General features: G+C 42.1%; 1 protein-coding gene across 1 annotated transcript in view; it reads right to left on the bottom strand.

The window, feature by feature from the left end:
- The window catches only part of kcnk2a (potassium channel, subfamily K, member 2a), a 33,382-nt gene extending 17,214 nt beyond the window's left edge, over positions 1 to 16,168 (bottom strand). Inside the window, exons 1-3 of the mRNA XM_081394067.1 lie at positions 14,998 to 16,168; positions 13,067 to 13,377; positions 9,463 to 9,580 (exon numbers count right to left, since the gene is read on the bottom strand). Of these exons, the coding sequence (XP_081250193.1) occupies positions 9,463 to 9,580; positions 13,067 to 13,377; position 14,998 (430 nt within the window). The 5' untranslated portion in view covers positions 14,999 to 16,168. The remainder of the gene's footprint in view (positions 1 to 9,462; positions 9,581 to 13,066; positions 13,378 to 14,997) is intronic.
- Positions 16,169 to 23,770: the final 7,602 nt, after the last annotated feature.

The raw sequence follows: 23,770 nt of genomic DNA, 5'->3' as shown, positions 1-23,770 counted from the left end.
ATGGCACCCCTGACTGCCAGACATAGATCAACTCACCCCTCCTCCCTCACCACTTTGGATGGTGGAGCGGTTAAGGGATACGAGGGAATCCCCCCGGTGGAGCGGTCAGTAGCGATGCAGCTGTGTCCGAAAGCCGCTTCCACTTGGCGGGGTGCCCCTTCACTCCCCTCCCGCACCTGTAGGTTCTCCTCTGGTCTAACCGAGAATGCCTACACGGCGTGTGGAGAAGCCGCTTCCGCCCTGCATGCCATGGCGTTGCTTCAGGTCCACCAGGCCAAGGCGCTTCATGACATGCAGCAAGGTGGTCCCGACCCAGGGGTGCTGCAGGAGCTGCGTGTGGCGACGGACTTCGCCCTCCGGGCGACGAAAGTCACCGCACGTTCTCTGGGACGGGCGATGTCCACTTTGGTGGTCCAGGAGCGCCACCTCTGGCTTACCCTCGCGGATATGCGGGATTCAGAGAAATCCAGATTTCTGAATGCTCCCATATCCCGAGGGGGCCTTTTCGGCGACTCGGTGGGGGACTTCGCCCAAGAGTTCTCCGCCGCCCAAAAGCAGTCTGAGGCGCTTCGGCATGTCCTGCCCAGGAAACGGACTGCTGCTGGTCCGTCTCCTGTGGCCGAAGAACCTCGGGCTGCTCGTCGCCGAGGGCGCCCTCCTGCGGCCGCCTCTGCTCCTCCTTCTGGACAGCAGTCCAACTCCAGGAGGCGGGGCGCCGGTCGTAGGCGGGCTCCCCCGCCCGCTCAGCCGCCTCCACCCCCCAAGAAGGCGAAAGGAAAGAGGCGTTCCTGAGACGGGCGACCCAGAGGATAGAGGAACTGCTCTACGGGAGGGGGCCTCTGCTCCCCTCCTTCCCCCGGAGGAGGGCCGGGTGGAAAATCTTTTGTTTGTGTCTGTTTCTGTTCCGCCCACAATTTCAATAAAAGAGCAGTTTCTTCCTCCTCTGGGTCATTCACGGATGAGGCTGCTGAACAAGCGGTCTCGTCCGTTAGAGAGTGGGACGACAGTGTGCGCCACCCTCGGGTCTCGCCACTCTCAGTCCCCTCTCCCCAGCTCTCAGATAGCAGTGGCGCCACCTCGGTCACGCCACTCCTCTCTGCCGCTGGGCGGGAAGGCTCGGAGACCAGCAGCCGCCCGTGGGCCTCGCTCCTCGTCTCCTCCCCTTCCCTCGCCAGGCGACAGCCTGCAGCAGAACACTCTCAGGTCTTCTCTGCCGTCTATCCCCCGGTGGAGGCAGGTAGGTGTTGTCCAATTACACACCCAGACCCCGCTCTCGGCCGCTACGATGCCACCAGAGCCGTGTCCCTGCCCTCCACCTCGCTGCCCCTCCGCGGGTACGCCGGTTGTGCGGGTGGGCTCGTTGCGGCGGTTTCTCGGAGCCTGGTTAGAGCTCCCGAGTCCGTCGCGCTGGCTCATCCGCACCATCCGGCTCGGCTATGCAATTCAGTTTGCACGCCGGCCTCCCAAGTTCAGGGGCATCCACTTCACCCGTGTGCGTCTAGTGGATGCTCCGGTCTTGCGGAAAGAGATCGACGTCCTGCTGGCGAAGGACGCGATCGAGCCGGTCCCTCCAGCCGATATGAGGTCAGGGTTTAACAGCCCTTACTTCATTGTACCCAAGAAAGGCGGTGGGTTACGACCAATCCTGGATCTGCGAGTATTGAATCGGGCCCTGCACAAGCTCCCGTTCAAGATGCTCACACAGAAACGCATTTTCGAGTGCATCCGTCCCCAGGATTGGTTTGCAGTGATCGACCTGAAGGACGCGTACTTTCATGTCTCGATTCTTCCTCGACACAGACCATTTCTTCGGTTTGCTTTCGAGGGTCGAGCATATCAGTACAAGGTCCTACCCTTCGGGCTGGCCCTGTCGCCCCGTGTCTTCACGAAAGTCGCGGAGGCGGCCATTGTTCCCATGAGAGAACAAGGCGTTCGCATTCTCAACTATCTCGACGACTGGCTCATTCTGGCTCACTCGCGAGATGTGTTGTGCGATCACAGGGACATGGTGCTCCATCGCCTCAGTCAGTTGGGGCTTCAGGTCAACTGGGAGAAGAGCAAACTCTGCCCCGTGCAGAGGATCTCTTATCTCGGTATGGAACTGGACTCAGTCGCTCAGACTGCACGCCTCACAGAGGAGCGCGTCCAGTCAGTGCTCATCTGTCTCAAGTCCTTTCGAGGCAGGACAGCGGTCCCACTGAAACAGTTTCAGAGGCTCCTGGGGCATATGGCAGCCGCAGCCGCAGTAACGCCGCTCGGCTTGTTGCATATGAGACCGCTCCAGCACTGGCTTCACGACCGAGTCCCGAGGTGGGCGTGGCAGAGCGGCACGTTCCGGGTCAAAGTCACCCCGCACTGTCGCCAAACCTTCTCCCCTTGGTCGGATCCTGCGTTTCTACGGGCCGGAGTGCCCCTAGTCCAGGTTTCCAGGCATGCTGTGGTGTTCACAGATGCTTCTGCCAAGGGTTGGGGGGCCACGTACAAAGGGCATGCAGTCTCGGGTCTGTGGACGGGGCCCCAGCTGCATTGGCACATCAGTTGCCTAGAGTTGCAAGCAGTACGCTTGGCCTTGTGTCGCCTCAAGGGGTTTCTCAGACACAAGCATGTACTGGTCCGTACGGACAGCACTGCGACCGTTGCGTACATCAACCGACAAGGTGGTCTGCGCTCCCGTCGTATGTCGCGACTCGCCTCCCACCTCCTCCTATGGAGTCAGAAGCATCTGAGGTCGCTTCGTGCCATTCATGTCCCAGGGGAGTTCAATTATGTGGCCGACGAGCTTTCACGTCAGCCTCCCCTTCCGGGAGAGTGGCGACTCCATCCCCAGGCGGTCCAGCTGATTTGGCGAATCTTCGGAGCCGCACAGGTAGACCTGTTTGCCTCTCCGGACACAACCCATTGCCAGTGGTATTACTCCCTGACCGAGGGAACTCTCGGCACGGATGCCCTGGCACACAGCTGGCCCCGGGATTTACGCAAATATGCGTTCCCCCCAGTGAGCCTTCTTGCACAGACACTGTGCAAGGTCAGGGAGGACGAGGAGCAGGTCCTTTTGGTAGCCCCGTATTGGCCAACCCGGACTTGGTTCCCAGAACTCATGCTCCTCGCGACAGCCCCTCCTTGGCCGATTCCTCTGAGGAAGGACCTTCTTTCTCAGAGACGGGGCACTCTGTGGCACCCGCGTCCAGACCTCTGGAAACTCCATGTCTGGTCCCTGGACGGGACGCGGAGGTTCTAGATGGCCTGCCACAGGCAGTGGTAGATACCATCTCTTCAGCTAGAGCCCCCTCTACGAGGCGCCTCTATGCTCTGAAGTGGAACCTGTTTGTCGGCTGGTGTTCTTCCCATGGGGAGAACCCACGAACTTGCCCGATCAGAGTCGTGCTCTCCTTCCTACAACAGGGGTTGGAGTGAAGGCTGTCTCCCTCCACCCTTAAAGTGTATGTTGCCGCAATAGCCGCACATCACGATGTAGTTGAAGGTAAGTCCGTGGGGAAGCACGACCTGGTCATCAGATTCCTCAAGGGTGCTAGGAGGCTAAATCCACCTCGCAACTTGCACCCTGTACCCTCTTGGGACTTAACTCTGGTGCTTAAAGCACTTCAAAGTTCTCCTTATGAGCCTTTGCTGTCAGTCGAGCTTAATATCCTGTCCATTAAGACAGCGCTCCTGTTAGCATTGGCTTCCTTCAAGAGGGTCGGGGATCTGCAGGCATTTTCGGTCGACGAATCGTGCCTAGAGTTCGGGCCTGGCCTTTCTCAGGTTATATTGAGACCCAGGCTCGGATATGTGCCCAAGGTTCCTACCACTCCCTTCGCGGACCAGGTAGTGAACCTGCAAGCGCTGCCCCAGGAGGAGGCAGACCCAGCCCTAGCTTTTCTCTGTCCTGTCCGGGCCCTCCGGGTTTATATAGACAGAACGCAAAGCTTTAGGACCTCAGATCAGCTCTTTGTTTGTTACGGAGGCCAGCAGAAGGGGAAGGCTGTCTTCAAGCAGAGGTTAGCCCACTGGCTAGTGGATGCTATCACCAGGGCTTATGAGTCCCAGGGTGAGCCCTGCCCACCTAGGTTGCGGGCTCACTCCACTAGGAGTGTTGCCGCTTCCTGGGCTCTGGCACAAGGCGCCTCGCTAACAGACATTTGTAGAGCTGCGGGCTGGGCGACACCGAACACGTTCGCTAGGTTTTATAGCCTACGTGTGGAACCGGTTTCCTCCCGAGTACTCGCTACGGCCAGTAATTAGAGGGAATAGGTGTGTCGGCTTGCGACGTCATTCCGTGAGCGGATACGTGCGTCTTTGTGCTCCGTTGGTTACCCAACAAACGGCTAACCTCGTGAGTTCCTCCATCACCCCTCCGGTGCCAGGCGTTGCGGACCGCCCGGCACCAGGTCTGCTACCTTCAGTAAGGAGTTGCTAGTAGACTGGGTGTTCTTTCCAGTGGTCCCTGCGGCGACCCATTATTGCCACGTGCATTGCAGCCGTGTCTTCCCCTTGACAGACACATTCTGTCATCCCTGTTGAGTACGCTCCTCACTCCTCTGGACTGGGACTACCTTCAAGGATTTCCATATGTTTTCACTACCCTACATGGTTAGTACATCGCAGCGTTCCCCCCCCATTATTATTTTCCTTGGGGACGGGCACGCTTTCCCAGTGTTATCCAATATCCACTGATTGGGTCTTGCGGAACAGCAGTGTGATTCCCTAGCTAGCTCCCGCAAAATTTCTGGAAACTGCTGCAGGGTAGCTTAGCTGGGCGCTGGAAGGGGCCAGCACCATGGCGTTTTGGTAGGGATCCCAATTCGTCAGGGGAACTCCCCCGACGAGGCGTCGGAGTTCCCTGCTGACGAAAGGGAACGTCTCGGTTACGTATGGTAACCCTCGTTCCCTGAGTCCAGGGAACGGAGACGCCTCGTCCCGTCGCCATGTTGCTGTACCTTCGCGGAGGACTGGACACTGTTCGGCTCCTCAGCGAAAAGCATTGCGCAATGTTTACTTCCGCCTTTTATACCCGCGCTGGTAGGCGGGCCGCGGAATGCAAATATTGCATGCCAATTCAGTTTCTCTTTCATTGGCTCGTTGTTAACTCTCTCGAAGGTGGCTGGATCCCTGGCGTGATCCCAATTCGTCAGGGGAACTCCCCCGACGAGGCGTCTCCGTTCCCTGGACTAAGGGAACGAGGGTTACCATACGTAACCGAGACGTTTTCATCTGAATAATAATCATAATGATAACAATGAAAATGAAAAGTACCTAAAAGTATTGTACAAATGTACATATTAAGCAGCTGTAGTCCCAGTATTGAAAAGCACCATGAACACATTCATAACACCTAAATGACTGAAATGTGTTAAAGCAGGATAATATCTGTTCTCGAATCGGATGAGAAATGAATGTCATGTGCTGTCTTAGAGCACAACACAAGTCAGTTTGACACAGGGAACAAAACCATGTCATGCCACCCTCATTAGAGAAGAAGCACTACTTACTGGAAGACTGACGCAAAAAGAGCTTAATGAGCACACAAGTGTGTCTTTTGAGGGCTTTAGCTTTGGCAAATACTCTGCACACATGTGCTGATGCCTGTTAGCGAATGTGATGTCCTCACCAACAGATGAACGCATAAGGACACTACAAAATGAGTGCATCCTTGCTGATGGAGGTGGTCAGGTGGAGTTGAAAGGTTTTCGTTCAAATGTCAAAAAATAATAATTATTTAAACAAATTAGCAGTTGGAGCTTTAAAGGCCAAGCCTATAAATTGATTCCCTTGCGTGACACAAACACATTATGGATGATGTTGATACATGCAAAATAATACAACAACATTAATAAAATAACTCCAAGCAACCTGTTTTTAACAGAATTGTTAAAACAATCTAACTCACGCACATGTACACACATGCTCATGAAGGCTGCATTTATTTTACCATAAAATGGGAAAATAATATATTTGATCAATTATTCCTGATGGCAAAGCTGAATTTTCAGCATCATTACTCCAGTCTTCAGTGTCACATAATCCTTTAGAAATCATTCTAATTTGCTGATTTACTTCAAGAAACATTTCTTATTATTATCAATGTTGAAAACGGTCGTGCTGCTTAATATTTTTGTGGAAACGTGACATTTTTTTTCAGGATTCTTTGATGAATAGAGGACAGCATTTATTTAAAATAGAAATCTTTTGTAACATTATATATGTCTTTACTGTCACTTTTGTTCAAATTTAATGCATCTTTGCTGAATAAAAGCATTAATTTCATTAAACAAACATTTTTAGGACCCCCAAACTTTTTAACATGCACATAAAACATGGAGATGTGATGTGCAGCCCCAAGAAATTGGCCTCTTTCAACTGTATAAAAGGTCAAGCTGTCAGACCTGCTCAGTTCATTAATTGCAATTTATACTTCGCAACCTAGGGACACTGGGGGGGGGGGGGTTGATGAAGGGGGGCTTGCTCTTTAATCCACTACTTGGCTCCGTTCCAGCAGGTTTCAAAGGTGTCTTACACATGTATTCAAGAACAGTCAAAGCTGTTGAAAGGATTAGTTAAGGTTCATTAAATCAAGCTTATTAAATTACATTAATGCAATTTCCTACACATCCTTAGTGATGAAGTCAAAATGAAAAATGCAGCTGCTGATTATTTGCCAAGAAATGAAGGTTACATTTTATTTTAAGGTGTCATTGTTACAGTGTAATTATATATTTAAGTACTGAGTAATATTAAGCAACTGCATGTACTTACTAAAGGTTAGGGTAGATTTTGGTTAAGGGGTTAGTTACATGTAATTATGCATACTTGATTGTTATTACTATGGTAAGTACATGTAACATATGTAACAAGGACACTGTAAAATAAAGTGTTACCGAAATGAATCCATAAAATGCTGAGTGTTCAGATCATATGTAAATATTCTTGTCGTGGTTAGGGGACAAAAATCACAAGTTGATTATTTCCCTTGATATTTTAATTGCAATTTAAATATTTAAATTAATAGAATTTACATTAAAGTGTTAATTTTAGTCGTTAATGTCGTTTCCTTTTCGTTTTCATGGACTTTTGTATGTTCCTGTTCTGATTTTCATCTAGCTTAATTTGTCCCTGCCGAAAACCTCTGCTAGGTCCTGGTATTCTTAAGGGATATGGAAAGTTTTTTTTTAAGTTTGGGGCTTTTTACACTGGTAGTCAGACATGGTAACTGGATGGTGGGGTTCGAGACAGAGGCAAGGTGAACTCATAACAATGGTCAACCTTCTGAGATCTGTGGGTCATGTACTGACAGCTAAGGTTGAAAAACAGGATAAGTTCCTCAGTATGAAAAGTCAGGAGCTTAATCAGACCCATTTGATGAGTGATTTTTCCCTCCCAAAGGGTTTGTCGTCAACTGCCGTGATATGTATGGTGGAAAGCATTGCACAGTAGGGAGTTGGAATTTATGAACCAGTTGCTGAAATATCAAATTTACTGCAGCTCCAGAATCCACTAGGGCTGTTACACAACAGGTCTGATTAGATATTAGTTCAATATTTTGACTGGTAGTGAGAAATTGAGGGAACATGAGATTAGGCTCGCTTTGGTTGTTCCACCCTTGTCTTTAATGGGCAGGAGACACACTGATGACCAGGTTATCCAGAGTAGAAACATACTGTAGATGGTTAAGTAATTGGCGCTGGCGTTCTTCGCCGAATTTGAATAGGTTCGGGAGATTCATGGGAAACATGACTGGATAGCTCAGTGGTGGGTTCAAATTAAACTGTCAAGCTTGATTGCCAGATAACTGTACTGTGAAAGAATTAAGGATTCATCTTTACATGCCAGTTCCCCTTGTAGAACGGGATTTAATCCCTCACGGAAAACTGTTTTTAAAGCCAAGCCGTTCCATCTGCTCTGTGGTGCTAATGTGCGTAATTTAGTGGCATTTTCAGCTGCGGTGGATTGGCCCTGGCGTAGGTGTAATAACTGGAATGAAACATCTTTCCCACCGGCTGGATATTCAAACACATCTCGTATTTGTTGCACAAAATATGTGAATGAACTACGGATATGTAAATCATTATCCCAGACAGCAGACGCCCACTCTAGCGCTTCACCTATGAGAAGTGACATGACGAAAGCACACTTGTTTAACTATGGTATGCATCAGGTTGATGTGAAAAAGAGACTTAGCATTGATGTAAAAAACCCAGACATTTATCTGCAGACCCAACAAACTTATCAGTTAAAGCCAGCCTTACCGGTTCGGTTCTGGTTGACAGTAGAGCTTGAATATACTAAGTAAAATGTTCACTAGTAGCCAGTAGTGCAATTAGCTGTTCTTGGTAGCCCTTTAGCATCTTGCTCTGAAAAGTAAAAGCCACTGGTGGCTGTGAGACTCCTGCTGGATTCATGTCCAGCAAAGTATTCTGTGTTTTAGAATCCATTTGCTGGAGTTTATTAAACAAATCAACAAGTCCAGAGCATACAAACCAAACGTTTAACAGGTAACCATAATCAATGTCCAGGCAGAAATCCAAAAATCAAATAAGCAGTCCAACAGCAAACAAATCCAAAAAAGATAACCCAGAGAACATTGAAAGGGTCATGCTCAAGAGACAAGATAGCAGTAATAGTAACACTTGGTATGAAAGTGGTATTGGACACTCCCAGAAATTGGGAGATATGAGGGTCCGTGGCTCTACCATTGGAAAAAGAGTAACGGCTAACTTGGATTGCATGTGCCTTGATTCACAGCTTTACAGCTCAATCACTGTTTGCGGATACCATAGAAATGAATTAGAATTGCCGTAAACTGAATCATGCCTGTCACGCCTGTCCGTGACTTCTCTTATTAAACAGCTAATTATTGTCAGTGTAAACTCTAAAAATAGATCAATACAAACAAATGTTAACCTTAAGAACAAAGATTAGACGAAGAGTTGTTGATTCATTAAATGATGATTTCCTCACAAAAGCAGTATATTCTGAATAGTGAAGCCACTCCTCCATTGAAATTCATTTAAAAAAAACTGCCACTTGTCTCCTTCACTGTGTACCGCAGCGGTAGCAGGCATTACGCTTTTTTCGGGCTAATGTGGCAGATTTGTCTTTAAGTGACTTTGGTTTAAATATCTACAAACAGGAAGTGAACTAGTGAGAAAGGAAATGTAACTAGAATTCTGGTGATGGCTCCATATGGTGGAGGGATGTATGATCCATGGACGAAGAACACAACAGCATTACAGTTTCAGCGACAGCACAGATGTTCTTTAATTATAAAAAATATTTTTTTTTTCAATTGTGCAGCCCTACTTGTGGTCTATTTATTTGACTTTTAAGTCCCTGAGTTAAACTCATTTTACCAAGCACCTTTCCCCAAGTTGCTTTCATCACCTAAATGAAGTGATAATGAAGTTCAAAAAGTCACTAATCAATTAAAGAATCAATTAGGGGATTGATACCGAGTACAGCCGTTACCTATAGTGGTGATGACAGTCCCTGCAAAGAAGAAGGAGCTGCTGAGGTCCCACATGCTGCTCTCATTGGAGGGGTGACCCGAGGGATTGACCCCGGCCCGGATAGCAACCACCACTTGCTGCGAATGAGAGAACAGGTCTCAGGAATAATCTCCAAAATTTTTACGAATCACTCAAACCAAAAACGAGAGCAATGAACAGAGCAAACACACACACACACACACACACACACAAAAAAACTCTCCAAAAATGAAAAGTCATAATTTACTCCCTTCTCATACCTGTATTTTTTTTTCTTTGTGAAACACAAAAGTAGATACTATGCCATCCACAAAAGAAAGAATATTACAGGGTAAGAATGACATGAAGGTTGAAAAATATGATGGCAAATTTTCATTAGAAAAAGTTGTTTAGAAAATGACAGCTATATTTCCAATTTACCCATGTTGAATCATATTCAGCCAAGCTATTTCCAAGTATAACCCCATCTGCTATTGTGCGGAGAGATGTAACACGTTTAAATCTGAAGCAGACTGTCTCTGAATGAGCAGGATGGCTGGCTCCAATTGCCTACATTCAGGCCCTCAAACAAAGACACGGATCTGTTCTTTATCAGTGTTCCACAGCATCTCTGGATTTTACGTCACACATTACAGTGTCAGCTGGGAGTTAAGACAGAATTTGTCCCGTAATTTCATTCACTGTCAAATCTGTAATAATATGGCTGCCTTATCAAATGTGTGGCCCTTTGTTTGTGCAGCAGGAATGATATTATACTTCTTGTACTGTTTTTCAGACTGTGCCTCTTCTAAAGAAGGGATCTTGGCATTATTGAGATCAATATTTTTGCTTCTCTGATCAGTGTGTTCCTTGAAGACCTAAAGTCACTTACTACAAGCTTGGATTGATTCCAAATTTAGGGAATGTGTAGTTCTTTAAATAGCTTTTCTATTTTTACACTAGGCAAGTTAAAAAGCACTTTAAAAGGACACATTACTCAAAGAGTGAATGGAAGGTCAAAGCTTTGCTGAAGTTGTTCTGTTCTTATTTCATATGTATGCAAACTTCAGAAACTAAAGGAAGTGAAGGGCAAGAGGTGGAGCTGTCCGTGGTCCTTAACTCATATCTCATTCAGTCTTTCTCTCATTGCATGTACACGAGGCAAGAAAGTAGTATGGCCATCTCTTATCACAACTGCAAGATAAAGTGAAAAATATAAAATAATGAACAATTGGATTGCAATTTTTTTTTTTTTTTGAGTAACAAGATTTGAACATCTTGTAATATGTCCAAATAATGGAATAATGGAATTAGTTGCAATTATAATATTTTTCAAAAACAATGAAAATTTTAATTTAATAAAGTGGCAGTTAATGAGATGTAATTTCCAAATGATGGAAAACTGCATTGCAAAGACGAAAAATAAAGTTGCAGTTACTGGTATGCAATGTAATGTCAAAAAAAAAAAAAAGGAATTAAAAATAACGTTGCAAATAATGTCAAAATAACACAAAATTGGTTTACAAAACTGAAAAATAGAGCTGCAATTAATGCCAAAATAACAAAGAAAAGCATTTCAAACGCTAAATTTGAAGGGGCTGTTCATACAGAATGCACTTTTCCACTGTTCTACTTTTCCATTGTTTTTCAATGTAAAGGCGCTAGACGGACATCTTTAACTGCTGCACTCGCATCTCGCGTCTTTAGCAGCGTCTTGCTCATGACACAGCGTTCTAAAAATGCGGTGCTCAAGTTAAAATAAGTTCAACTTAAAAGTTCAACAAAAAAAGGTGTTTCTAGACCTTGAACCTCCCCAAACAGTGATGAAGGTAGGCCAAAAAAGACCCATCATTTCTTCATTTATGTCACACCGGGCCAATGTTTACTGCAAAACATTCATGTACTAAGCATTTATCTCTTTGAATCTGCAGTGGCTTGTGTCAGGTGTTGGGCCACTCTGAGATAAAACAGTGGACCTCAGTGCAGTCCATTAACCAGCCTTGAGCTTCATCTCAAAGTCCAGAGCAAAAAAAAAAAACTGGACATGCTTTCACTAAGCAGTGAGTGAGCAATGTAAACACTGTTAGAAACATCTGCACATTGTGCAGGTTTCTCCAGGCCTAAATATAGCAGGAGTCAGGACGAGCCCTCAGTGTATCCCAGCTGCTCATCCATGCCTCCTCCCAGCTGGCAGAAGGAGAGCTCAGGCAAAAGCGAGAGGCCATTCTTTCCATGGGGAGGCTTTCCTGTTTGTGAACACCAACTAAGTGCCGCTACAATCACTACTGGGTTTGGGCTGTTGGCAGCAAAGCAGCTAGGCAGGAATCAACATTTGTTCAGAGGTGTGTGGATGTGAGCGTCAGAACAATAATCAAGAGATGGGAAGTAGATGAATGCAGTGTGTTGGGATGTAATTTATCGTAAAAGGTAAGGGGGAGGTGTACGAGTTGTCTCCTGGGGTCAGAAAATGTAGATTTATAGCCTGTCAGAGAACTACAGGAATATTTATAGGTAGGATGTTTAACACATCACAGCGCACAACAACCCAACCACACTAAAAGTGTGGAAATCAAATATAGAACGATTGCTCAAATTATTAAAATGATTATTTAAATAAAACAAAAGCAGAACTCCCATCCCATGTGTTCACAATTTTATGCACATTTAAAAAAAACTTTTTGCTGTTTTTTTCCAGCATTTTAAAGCAATATCCTAAGATTTACATAAGAATATGTGGATGAAAACCCAGCTAATGACACACACAAGCATCCAGGACCGTTACATTGCTCCTAGAATTGCAGCAAACATTAATCTCTGAATAGAAAGTGACATTTCATAAGTGCAATCTACTTTTGCACAAAAGGTAAATACCATAGACTTCAGAAGACACAGCTAGTGATGTAATATCAAGAGAAGATGTTAACTGAACTCACTAAAACCAATTTCATGAGTTCACACTTACATACAATTAGAGGGAGTAAAGTTTAATGCGTATTTGGCGTGCTGTCCGGAGGAGGGCTAGAAGTGTGGAGAAGGGGTGGTGGAGGGATGCTGCTAAACCGTCAACAAATTGAGGTGAGACTGCTGAATATATATACACCTCTTATCGTTGATTGCCGAGTGTTCTCCGCTTGTGTTAATTATCTGAGCGTGCGCCTCCCGAACTTTGTTAATAAAACATAATTTAAAAGAAATTGCTGGCAGCAACCCCACTTTTAAGAGAGCAGATAAAGCGTATACAGTTATTAGCCATAAGAACATTTCATAAATACATTCAAGACAGAACAGACTGTTTATAATTTCAGCCAAGCAATCTTTTCCATCCCTCTTATTTCTAAGAAATATGGTTGCATCACACTTCAGAAACAGACCAGCATGTCTTCGGCTTATCAGTGTTTTCAGTGTCTCCAATTAATCAGATTGCACACTGTTTCTGACAACTTCAGAGCTGTCTGTATAGATTTTTGGCAAAGATTAGTTTATTCACCCAACGTACCTCACACAAAACCACTATGCTTTGAATCAAAATTAAAAAGGCTATTTTTACCTATACAAATACATATTTTGAATTCCGATTTCAAGCACACAGGTAAATGATTTTGTACCTTGACCAGGTCCTCCAGCTCAGAGGTGTTGACACAGGCATGTCTAGAGAGAAAGATCATTTTCTCCTGCAGGATGAGGTACTTCTGCGAGATCTCCTGGGGCTGTTCCAGAGCTTTGAACACCGTGGCTCCGATGATCAGGTAAAGGACCACCAGCAGGAAGATCGCCAACACTGTTTTCCACTTCATCACGGTGGTTATGGTATCACAATCATCACCCGAGTTAAACACAATGGGCTTGGAGGAGAACGACAGCCGTGGTTTGGTGTTGTGTGTGGCTGATTTAGGATCTAAAAGATCAGGTGCAGCCACTGGGGGGAACAAAGGGAGAGAGTAGGTAAGGGAGAGAGCAGGAGAGAGAGAGAGAGAAGGGGGGGGGGGGTTATAAAAGCCAGCAGTAATTCAAAAAAAGAACTGCTGCTAAGGCTTCAGTAATTTTGTATTACAGTTTAAAGAATCCTGCTTGCGAAAACGCATTCATGTTTTTTTTTTTTACATGGAGCCATCAATAAATAATAGCCGCTATGAAAGGCACAGACAGCTGCAGGGTTTTAAAACAGCGATGAATTTGATTTAGATTATGGACATAAATTTTATGGTTCAGAAAATTATTATTGTTATTATTCTCAATCTAAATCACTTTAAATTCTGTTCCCTGGGAACGTGTTTATGAAAGGGTTATCATAACAGTGTTGAAATATTTGACTGATTATTTCTTAATACGAGCATTTACAATTTACTTTAAAGAGGATTTTCATAAAAGAGCCTCATCGCAGGAATGGAAAAAAATTAATTACAATAAATTACAAAGAAATGGCAAGTAACAGACTGAATTAAACCGAAAAAATCATTTTCAGGGTTGAAAATAAATAAATCAGTGTAGAAGTGAATCTGGCCCTTCATCTGTGAGGATATTAATTTGGTTCTTTCTCAGCTGACTTCTGCAGTGTTTCAGCCAAGTGTGAAAACCCTCTCTAGCAAACCAGTGATAGTGGACGAAATGTTCTCCTCACTAGTGTCCAGTATGCAGCGTGTGGAACTACGTTATGCAAGACAGCACAAGTTTCGGCACTAATTTAGAGCTGTGCATAATACAGACCTCAATGCTTATTAAAGGTATGTTAGTTATTGAAGACCCAGAGGGTTCCAGCAATGCATGCGTCCACTTATGAGGATGTGAAACTTTAACCCATGCAGATCCATTCAAATCACTTCTCTTTGGCGTTTTTTAATATTTTTATAAACTCCAACTGCCAAACTTAAAAGAATATCAATAATATTTTTACTTTTACATTAAAGCTATAGTTGATATGAGCACGACAAGTCATTAGATCACATTAAAGATCACATTTATATATTATTTTTTGATGTTGTAATGAAGCAAGCAAGCAAGCAGAAGAGGCATACTGTACTGCAAAATGTGATTTCAGTAATAATCCTCCTACAAATCTGGAAAAAGCATGTCAAGGCTGTGGGTGGTGTGGCGCTGTGATACATCATTTCAGCTGGTCACCTAAAGGTAAAAGGTTCAACCCCTGCGGAAGGCACTTCAATAGCCATCACCATTGCAGCAAGTGTATTGTAGTGTTTACAGTTCTATTTTACTTTTATCTGCTTTCAGTAATACTGAATTCCAGCTAATACTCTATATCATTTAATTTCAGAAAAAAAAAACTTTTATTTTATTTTTAAAACGGAATCTACAGTGATTTTGCATTAACTTTGTCAAATTATTTGAATTTTACTAGTGTTCAGAACCAAATCAGTTATTTTGACTGATTATCATTTATGGTCGCATCTCGAGTAGAATTAAAGCGTGATCATATTTGGATGTCCCTAGAACATAATTCGGGAGTGAATGGGTTAACCATCATGCCAAATTTACAACATAATTAACAATTCAATTATGCAAACATACATCTCGCACTTACTACTTTGTCAAATCTCTTCTTCCTCATCGGCTGTCTTGAGTGTTGGACCTCTTGACTTGTCTTGCCGTTCTCAGGAGCACACTAGCAAAAACTGGATGTTAATCATGGCAGCAAACACACTCGCATCCCTCCGTGTTCTCTTCTGGACTATCATGCCTCTGTCCAGTTTTAAATCTCCATGCGAGCAGTATTTTGGAATCCAGCGGTGGATTTCGTGGTTGAGTAAGCACTGAAGTGAGAAGGGAGTGTCCAAAGGGGGCACACGGATAACTGGACGGGCTGTTCTCATCATGAGCGCGCGAGCTGTCCGTCTCCACGCTCACAAGCGCTCCAGCTCCTCGTTTGTTCGCAAACTGTGGGCAGGTTTCACGATTTCATGCGCGCCACATCCAGATTTAGGCTAAGTCTCACGAACATTACAGCGGCACTTGTTTGTTTTGAAACGGAAACTGAACTTGTGGTTCAGTCAATTAAGTCTTTCCAGAGGTCTTTCTGATTAATTGACCCTTTTCAAATTTCCGGGTTTTTCTCAGAAGCGGAAGTCTTCATAGTTGAGTAAAGCTCTTTAGCGACGAATGAGAGAATACATTAAAAAACATGTGTGTGTGTGTTCCCATTTGGTCAAATAGAAAAAGAAAAACTCCACAATAGTGATTTCACAACTTTTAAAAAGAGGGAAAAATAGAGAGAGAGATTGATAAGGGCAGTCAAAAGAGAGAAGGTGTCAACCGTCACTCCCACAGCCGCTGTGTTAATTAGGCCTATACCCTCACAACAGATGCAAAGGTATTATACAATAGGCTATAGTACACTATAGTGTTATAAATGTAGATACATTTTTCGAAAAAATTAAAATATAAAAAATGTTGCAGGATTTACGATGCTGATGACCTTTAAACTGCATCATCAGTCTGTAAAAAAGAGTCCATTTGGTCTGTTTGATTATTGAAAGTGTTTTGATGAGAATCTTACCTACAATTGTGAATTTACAATAAAAATAAATAAAAAAACAGCTCATAAGAGTGATTTGTTCAGGAATCTGACTGCATCGACAGGCCACGCTGTTTTTATTCATTAAAAAGGACCAACTTAGAGTCATTAATTCGGAATAGGAATGCATTGGTCACGCAGCTGCATGTTTGATTCATTAAAGAACCAGCTCATAATCATCGTTCAAGATTTGTACAGCATTGATCATAAAATGCCTCATCTCCTTGTTTTGGTATCAATCTTGCGCTAATCAATCAATCAATCAATCAAATCAATCAATGCCTTTAAATGTCATGAATATAAATGTTTCATGTCACATCTTGCTGTTGGCTAGTCGTGTATGATTAATCTTTCTGGTAAGGTAGTTGTTTATTATTTTAAAATTCAAAAGATTTTGGTTAGCCTAAAATTAGGCCCTATTTGGAGGTATTTTTACATCTTGTTCTAAAACATATAGCCCATTACAAGCGTCACTGTAAAAAGTGAACATGTGCAGTTGTTGCTTTAAGGAGGTATCTACCTGATTCTACCTCTAAATTCTAATTTTGTTGTTGTAACCTAATTCAATCAGGTTTATGTAAACAAGGGAATGCAGTTTTAACTTAATTGAGTTGCACTTACCCAATTCATTTCCAATAAAGCTCAGGAGTGACACATTCGACACATGTGCACTATTCTGCACCTCACCTAAAGGCCTGTATAGTCCTGACTCGTGTCAGCTAGGATCTGCTCTGAAGGACAAAGAAGAAAAGGTTTGTGTTTAGCTGCTCCTTGGCGAATTTTGCTTCAATGAGAAATTGTGATTTGGGGTTATTATACACATTATGTTGCATCAAGAGAAAATCACAATTGACATTATAAAACAAACATACACTCAATTTTTGCCTCTTGTTCAGTTTAATTAAAATGAGCTAAAGCAACTATTTAACATTGTCACAACTTAATTTAATTAATTTTCTTGATGACTAACTGGGCAGCATTTCTCAAAAGCATTGTAAGCCTAAGTATCGTAAAGCCATCGCCACCAATGGTCTCTACTACGATCAACTTAGCTCATGATGCTTTCTACGTTTATGACAGTTACGTTTCAGTAAAACCATTTTTTTTTTCAGGTTGGTTGAATTCAGTTTATCAGTCATTTTAAATAACTTCTTTGATTTCAACAAAACCAGTAGTATTTTAGATGTTACCACATGAAGTACATTTTCTAAGTTGAACTGACAAAAAAAAAAAATGGGCCCAAGTGTACCCAAACTTGAATTTTAAAACTGCAGTGTTTTTCAAAAGACGTAAGGTGCATTTAAGACGCAGTTACATATTTCCAACAAAAAAGTAGACATTTTAAAAACACTGTTCAAGGTTGCTTTTGGGCATGTTTCAAATATTTATACAGATTGCATTGTATAACATTCTTCTAACGTGTCATTCTAGTTCAAATCATCTATCAGTACAACAAAATTTCCATAATGACTTTGGCAATGTTCCAGCTGTGAACGTATTAACGTCTTACATTCCCAGTACATCTCCCATTGAGATGAAAATGAAAAGGCTGAACGTATAACATTGCTTAAAGGAAGATTCATTGCATCTAATATATTTGTTTGAATATGAACAGAGAGGGGGTTGTCAATAGCAAATGACAATAACTGCACAGTCAATCTATGTGCATACACAATGCATGTAATGTAGAAGTGATGTATTAGAGTAGACAGTCTCAAAGAGTTTAACTTTGCATGACCCCTTGCCTAATGTTAACTGCACAAACTGTAGAGATGATGTAGTGAATTATCATAGTTCATGTTGAGACATCATGATTTTAAAATACAGCTGTTAAGAGACACCATATTTTATTTCCCATATACACTAGCTTCTGTTTCCCTTTCCTTTTCCCCATTGTCTTTTCACCTTGGCAATCGCACTTTCTGTCACTAAGATGGCTAAAATTATGTGTCCTTTGGGCAATGACAGAAGTGCATCAAAGGCACATGTGCACTCACATTCCATGCTCACAGTGTTCATAAGCTTCCTCCGTGGACCGACGTTATCCTCTGCCAGTTTGATTTTGGAATCACAATACCAAACTTACCCATAATATTGGCATGGATCTTATTTCAAGCAAGATCATAAACAACATGGAAAATTTGGAAGGGTTGTGAACATAACTTTCATATCCAAAAAAACAACAACTCACTTTTATAGCTCAGTTACAAGCATCAAATTTTTTGGCAAAACTTTTCTAAGAAAGAAATGATTCCAAAAACATGCAGAATAACTCAATAGGCCTGTAGATTATCCAATATATCATGAATATTTACATAATATCTTTATAAATGACTGGATTGCTCATGAAGTCATAAAATGTAAAGCCACCGCGCCACCATTTTGGTATTTCCTATAGTATTCCCTCACATTCAATTGAATGAATGGAAAATCATCTGATTTCAATGAGAAAACATTACCCTGCTTGTAATCATCTTCAAGAACTTATAATGCAGTGCTATTGTGTAGGAAGTGTATAAGACATTTGACTCTTGGCAATGTAGTTTACTGAGCAGCTATACCCAAATTCTCATTAAACTAAAGGTAGTGATGGGACTCCTGCAGAGAATCGCTGTTTACACTCTATCAGGTTTCTAGTTAGATATCATTTTGACCAGAATTTGACCTATGACGCATAAATCCGTTTTAACAGCCAGCGACCGGAAAAATGCTAACTATGTTATTGTATTGAGACTGTAAGCCTCCCACAGGATGATAATTAGCAAAGATTAGCACACCTGGTCTTTACCACATAATGTGTAGTTTAGAGACTGCTTTTATGGTATAGCTCTTTAAAAAAAACATAAATGGAAATGACCTGAGCCTCGCTCCAGAACTTAAGCTAAAGCTAACCTGGTATATATTTCAGGTCAGAATACACAGGGACACAGACATATTTTCTATTTATAGCACATCCTTCCTTTCAGTGCACTGAAAATGAGAATCCATATCTCACATTAACTTTTTTTTTTCATTGTATGGATAAAAACATTAAGCAGTATTGGAATAACATGAGGGTGAGTAAGTGCTAATTTCATTTTTGAGTGAACTTTAAGAACAAATTCATTCAATTTACACATCATTTTCCTCATATTCCATGAATGGGGCCAAATAACCAATGCAGCAATCATCATTTTTAGGATATTTTTCCTTTAACATAGAAAACCTGTAAAACAAATAGTGTAAACATTATAGAATGTGTCAGTCAGTATTTTTATACCTTTAATCCTGCTGTCCCATCTTGCAGAATAAAAAATGTTTATGTACAGCACATTTGGGCTTAAGCTCATGATTAGCATCTGTCCATTTATTGGCATTCACTCTTCACTTCAATTGACTACTTGAAAAAACACTTGGGTCAAATGTCAAACTGCTGACTCATTGTAAATCTCAGGGAGAACATCCACTGGCATTTGAAAGTTAAACAGTGGCCATTCTTTTTTAGGGGCTCACAGTATATAAATAGAGGGCCGTTTTCTTAGCAAGATAACGGTCTAATCCACGTTACATAACATTTTGAGAAGCAACCCCTTGACCCATGCAGTGTGAAAATATTTAGCTTGTGTTTGCCATGCACGTGAATGAGCTTATGCTATGCCTTAGAAAAACACTGACATTGCATGAAGTTTCACCATACAGTGTGGTCAGTGGGAAAGTTCTCATGAGCAAACGTTTACTTGGACCATTTTATCAGTCCATCTCCATGTCAAAAGACATTACATTGAAATAGCACTAACGAGAAAGTTCTTATGAAATTCTTAAATAATTTAGTAGTTGTTTTGAAATAAAATTTTTTTTCACCATTAATGAATAGATGGCTGTTTTTATTTTTCACTTTTGGCCTTGAGGGCTTATATGGTCACATATGGAACCATATGGACACATATGGTATAGTTAATATAGGCATTGTAAAAAGGGTAACAGTTTACAATAAATTTAATTTGCTAACATTAGTTAACTACATTAGATAACATTAACAATGAACAATAAATGTTAATCTCAACATTTATTAATACATTAATCAAAAGTTGTATCTGTTAGCATTAGTTAAGGCACTGTGAATTAACATGAACACAAACATTTGTATTCACTAATATGTTAGTTAACGCATTAACGAATGTTAACAAATGAGACCTTATAAAGTGTTACAGTAAAAAGTTTCCAAGACTATACTTTATTTGTTAAAAAGGGACAAAAGTGTAACATGTCTTGTAAAGTGCTCTGCAATTAGAAGTACACAAACTTCACATTTTTTTCCATTCTAAAGAAAATCTCTAATGGGTGCATTCTTAGATTTGCAACATCAAACAAGATGACGCTTATAGAAGCAGCTTTCATACGTTTCACATGGCCATTATGCTCTTATACCAATTGCGTTGTACCACTTTAGCAAAGCGCTACAGCTGTGGAATATAAGTGTGCTTACATACAGAACCATTTAAAAGGTTTCATAGAGGTTAAGAGCCTCCTTCACTTTGCCAATACAAGTTACAATGGCTATAGTGGAGCATATTGCCTTCTAGAAAATGCAGGCCTGTTGAGCAAAACAAACCTCCAGAAAAGACCGTTGGTGCCTTGAACATGAAGTGGAAAATACAGTTAAAGAAAAATAGAATAGGTCTTAACTTCTAAAAGGGGTTTCTTTCTGTTTGTTTGTTGATAAGGAACAGATGGGAAGAAATATCTCATTTCACACAAATGTTGATTTGCTGTCACCTTTACCTATTTCCATCTGAGCTTAAGGAAATGAGACTTATCAGGAACTCAGTTTTATGTCACTTTCTGCTTATTACTAGCTCCACTGGGGAATTCTGAAGTCATAGGCAAGGATGAGGATAATCACGATGTCACCTCTGGGATTGGAAAGATTGAGGAGTCAGCATGTGCTGTTTGACTGAATATCCCAAGTACAGTCAAGGATATGACTGGTAAATCCTGAGAAAGTCTTCAGTTTCACACCTGCACCTGGTTCTTCACAAGTCCCAATCGTCAGAATAATGCCAATCACCTGTCCCTCATCATCACGTCAATCAAGGACTGTATAGACCCCTTCACGGTTGACGTCACAGGAAAATTCTAAGTTCGCAGTGCGCATGTCGGGGTCAGAAAGTTCATTCCATCCCATTGAATTGTGTGTTAACCAGAGAATTTCTCGTCAAGAAAAAAATGCCTACTTGTTGCGTCGTGGACTGTTAAAATCACACCGGTTGTCGAGTCAAGTTTTTTAGGATTCCTGCAGGATCTCATCCGTTTAAAAAAAAAAAAATAGACGATATCTGTTCAGATCTATTTTTTTTACAGTCTATGGTTCAGATAGATACTGCTAACGTTATCTGCTAAGTAGGCTAGCATGACACAGGTCACAATTAATGCCAGATATCGAACTTCACCTAACTATTAAACCAGTCTACAGTTTACAGAAAACATTTGTTTACTTACCAGCTTAACTAACTTATACCGTTGTTGTCACAATAACGTTAACTGTCAATAACACAATAACACTACAAACACGAACATCTTTGATCGTAGCATTGTCCCTGTCTGCCCGTTTATTATATAAAAAAATACACATACTTAACAGTGTTAAATTTGAAAAAGTACTGTTCGACAGAGCTGCTTGGTTTGTTACCACATATCTGCGTGGTTCCTTGGCGATGAAGATCCACATTTACGGCTATCCAACACGAAAATGCAGCAAGCATTTCACAATAATTTTCTTCAGATAACTCCAAATTTCTCCCACACACTGGACTTGATTTTTGATGACTGTCGACAACTTTACAATCTCCACTAGCTATTCTTCTCTTTAACTCCTCAGCATCCATCTCGACGACTGCAAGCAGATCGCGCGCGCGCACGCGCAGTGATGAAATTTTAAAAGTGAAAGATCCTGGGAGGGCGTGGCGCGTGGGCAAATAAACTGATGTGGATTTTAAATTATTTTATCAACTTGAAATACAGGCATATTTTTGTAGACGTGTTCCTAAAAATATGAATATATTTTTACGTTTGCATGTGATAGTTTTAAACCCGTGTTTAGACCCGTATTTCCCCGTGTCCGACCCGACACAGTTGGATATTTTTCACTCGTTTGAGCAAAATTTGCAGGTCAACCGTCCGAACCCGTGCAGGACTCGTATCAGGCAGACAATCGCCATTAGCTAAAACAAGTTTATTATGGTTCTGTTCCCGTTCCTGTGATGGCAAAGACAGTGCATACCCTTGACACAATATGCCGGTCTAATTAGCCGCACCATTTTCTGACCCCATGCTGCGCGCGCACCCAACCTAGGCGTTCGATGTTTACAAACATTGAAGGGGTCTATATACCCATTCTCTTTCTTTCCCCTCGTCTTGTTTGAGTATGACCCGTTTGCTCTCATCTTTTTCACTTATAAGCCCAATATTGTTATTGTGGAGTGTTATATTATTGCTTTCTACTGACCTTCTTTGTCTTCTGCCTCTTTGTGTATTGTCCCTGACTGGAATAAAGCGCTTTCACGGTAATCTCCTCTATTGTCTTGTTCATCGCTTCATATTCAGAAAGATCTATACTGCATTATTTTTTTATCCACTTCATATCTCACTTGGATGGCTACTCTCTATTTTGCTTCTTAAATTTCTCTGACATTCACACATGACCTTTTATTTATTGTTGACTTATTTTTTTCTGTGTATGTGTGTGTTGTTACTTTGGCCAAGTGACTGGCAGGAATCCCAGGTTGAAGCAAGAGGTTGCAAGTGTTTAGATGAATTGAATATTTCACTGACCCATTAGAGTGAGATGTGCTCTATTTATAGGCTGGATGGATGAGTTGGCTTAGCATCAATCGTTTTTCCCCCCAGATCTTGCTGAGTGAGAGTGAGGTGAAGGGGAGCATTATAATGAGAGGCAGAAATAAAATATCAATGAGAACTCGAAACAGAGGCTGCAGCAATGGAAAAGGGGAGGGGATTTTCTTTCTTTCTGTTATTTGAATTCAAACGACCAAATCTACTGTGGACCGAGTAGCCCAGTGGTTCTCAACTCCAGTCCTCGGGACCCACTGCTCTGCACATTTTGTATGTCTCCCTTATTTAACACACCTGAACCAGATCATCAGCTCGTTAGGAGAGACTCCATGAACTGATTTGAGTGTGTCAGATAAGAGAGACATACAAAATGTGCAGAGCAGCGGGTCCCGAGGACTGGAGTTGAGAACCACTGGAGTAGCCTATTCGTAGGTCCGACGCAGAATTCTGTAAATATTCATACTTAAAGGGATAGTTCCCTTTAAAATGAAAATTCTCACCCTCACGTTGTTTCAAACCTGTATGAATTTCTTTCTTCTGCTGAACACAATGGAAAATATTTAGAAGAATGTCAGTAACCAGACAGTTTCTGGGTCCCATTGACTTCCATAGTATATTTTTTTCCTACTATGGAAGTCAATGGGACCCAGAAACTGCCTGGTTACTGACATTCTTCTAAATATCTTCCTTTCTGTTCAGCAGAAGAAAGAAATTCAAACAGGTTTGAAACAACATGAGGGTGAGTATATGATGACAGAATTTTCATTTTAAAGTGAACTATCCCTTTAAGTATAAATCAGCCTTAAAGGCGCCACACGTTTTTTATTACAAACGGTGGGAACCATGTGAGACATATGCAAATATTTGTATTTGCTGCATTCTCGTTTTCTGCAGCGTTTTAGCAAAAGTATCTATTTTGCTGCTCGAGGTGTTTCTGTTGTCAAAATAACCA

The sequence above is a fragment of the Scardinius erythrophthalmus genome (genome assembly GCF_964197995.2).
Source record: "Scardinius erythrophthalmus genome assembly, chromosome: 19".
Classification (NCBI taxonomy): domain Eukaryota; kingdom Metazoa; phylum Chordata; class Actinopteri; order Cypriniformes; family Leuciscidae; genus Scardinius; species Scardinius erythrophthalmus.
Note: the sequence above shows the minus strand (reverse complement) of the source record. Positions and strands in the feature narration are given on the sequence as shown.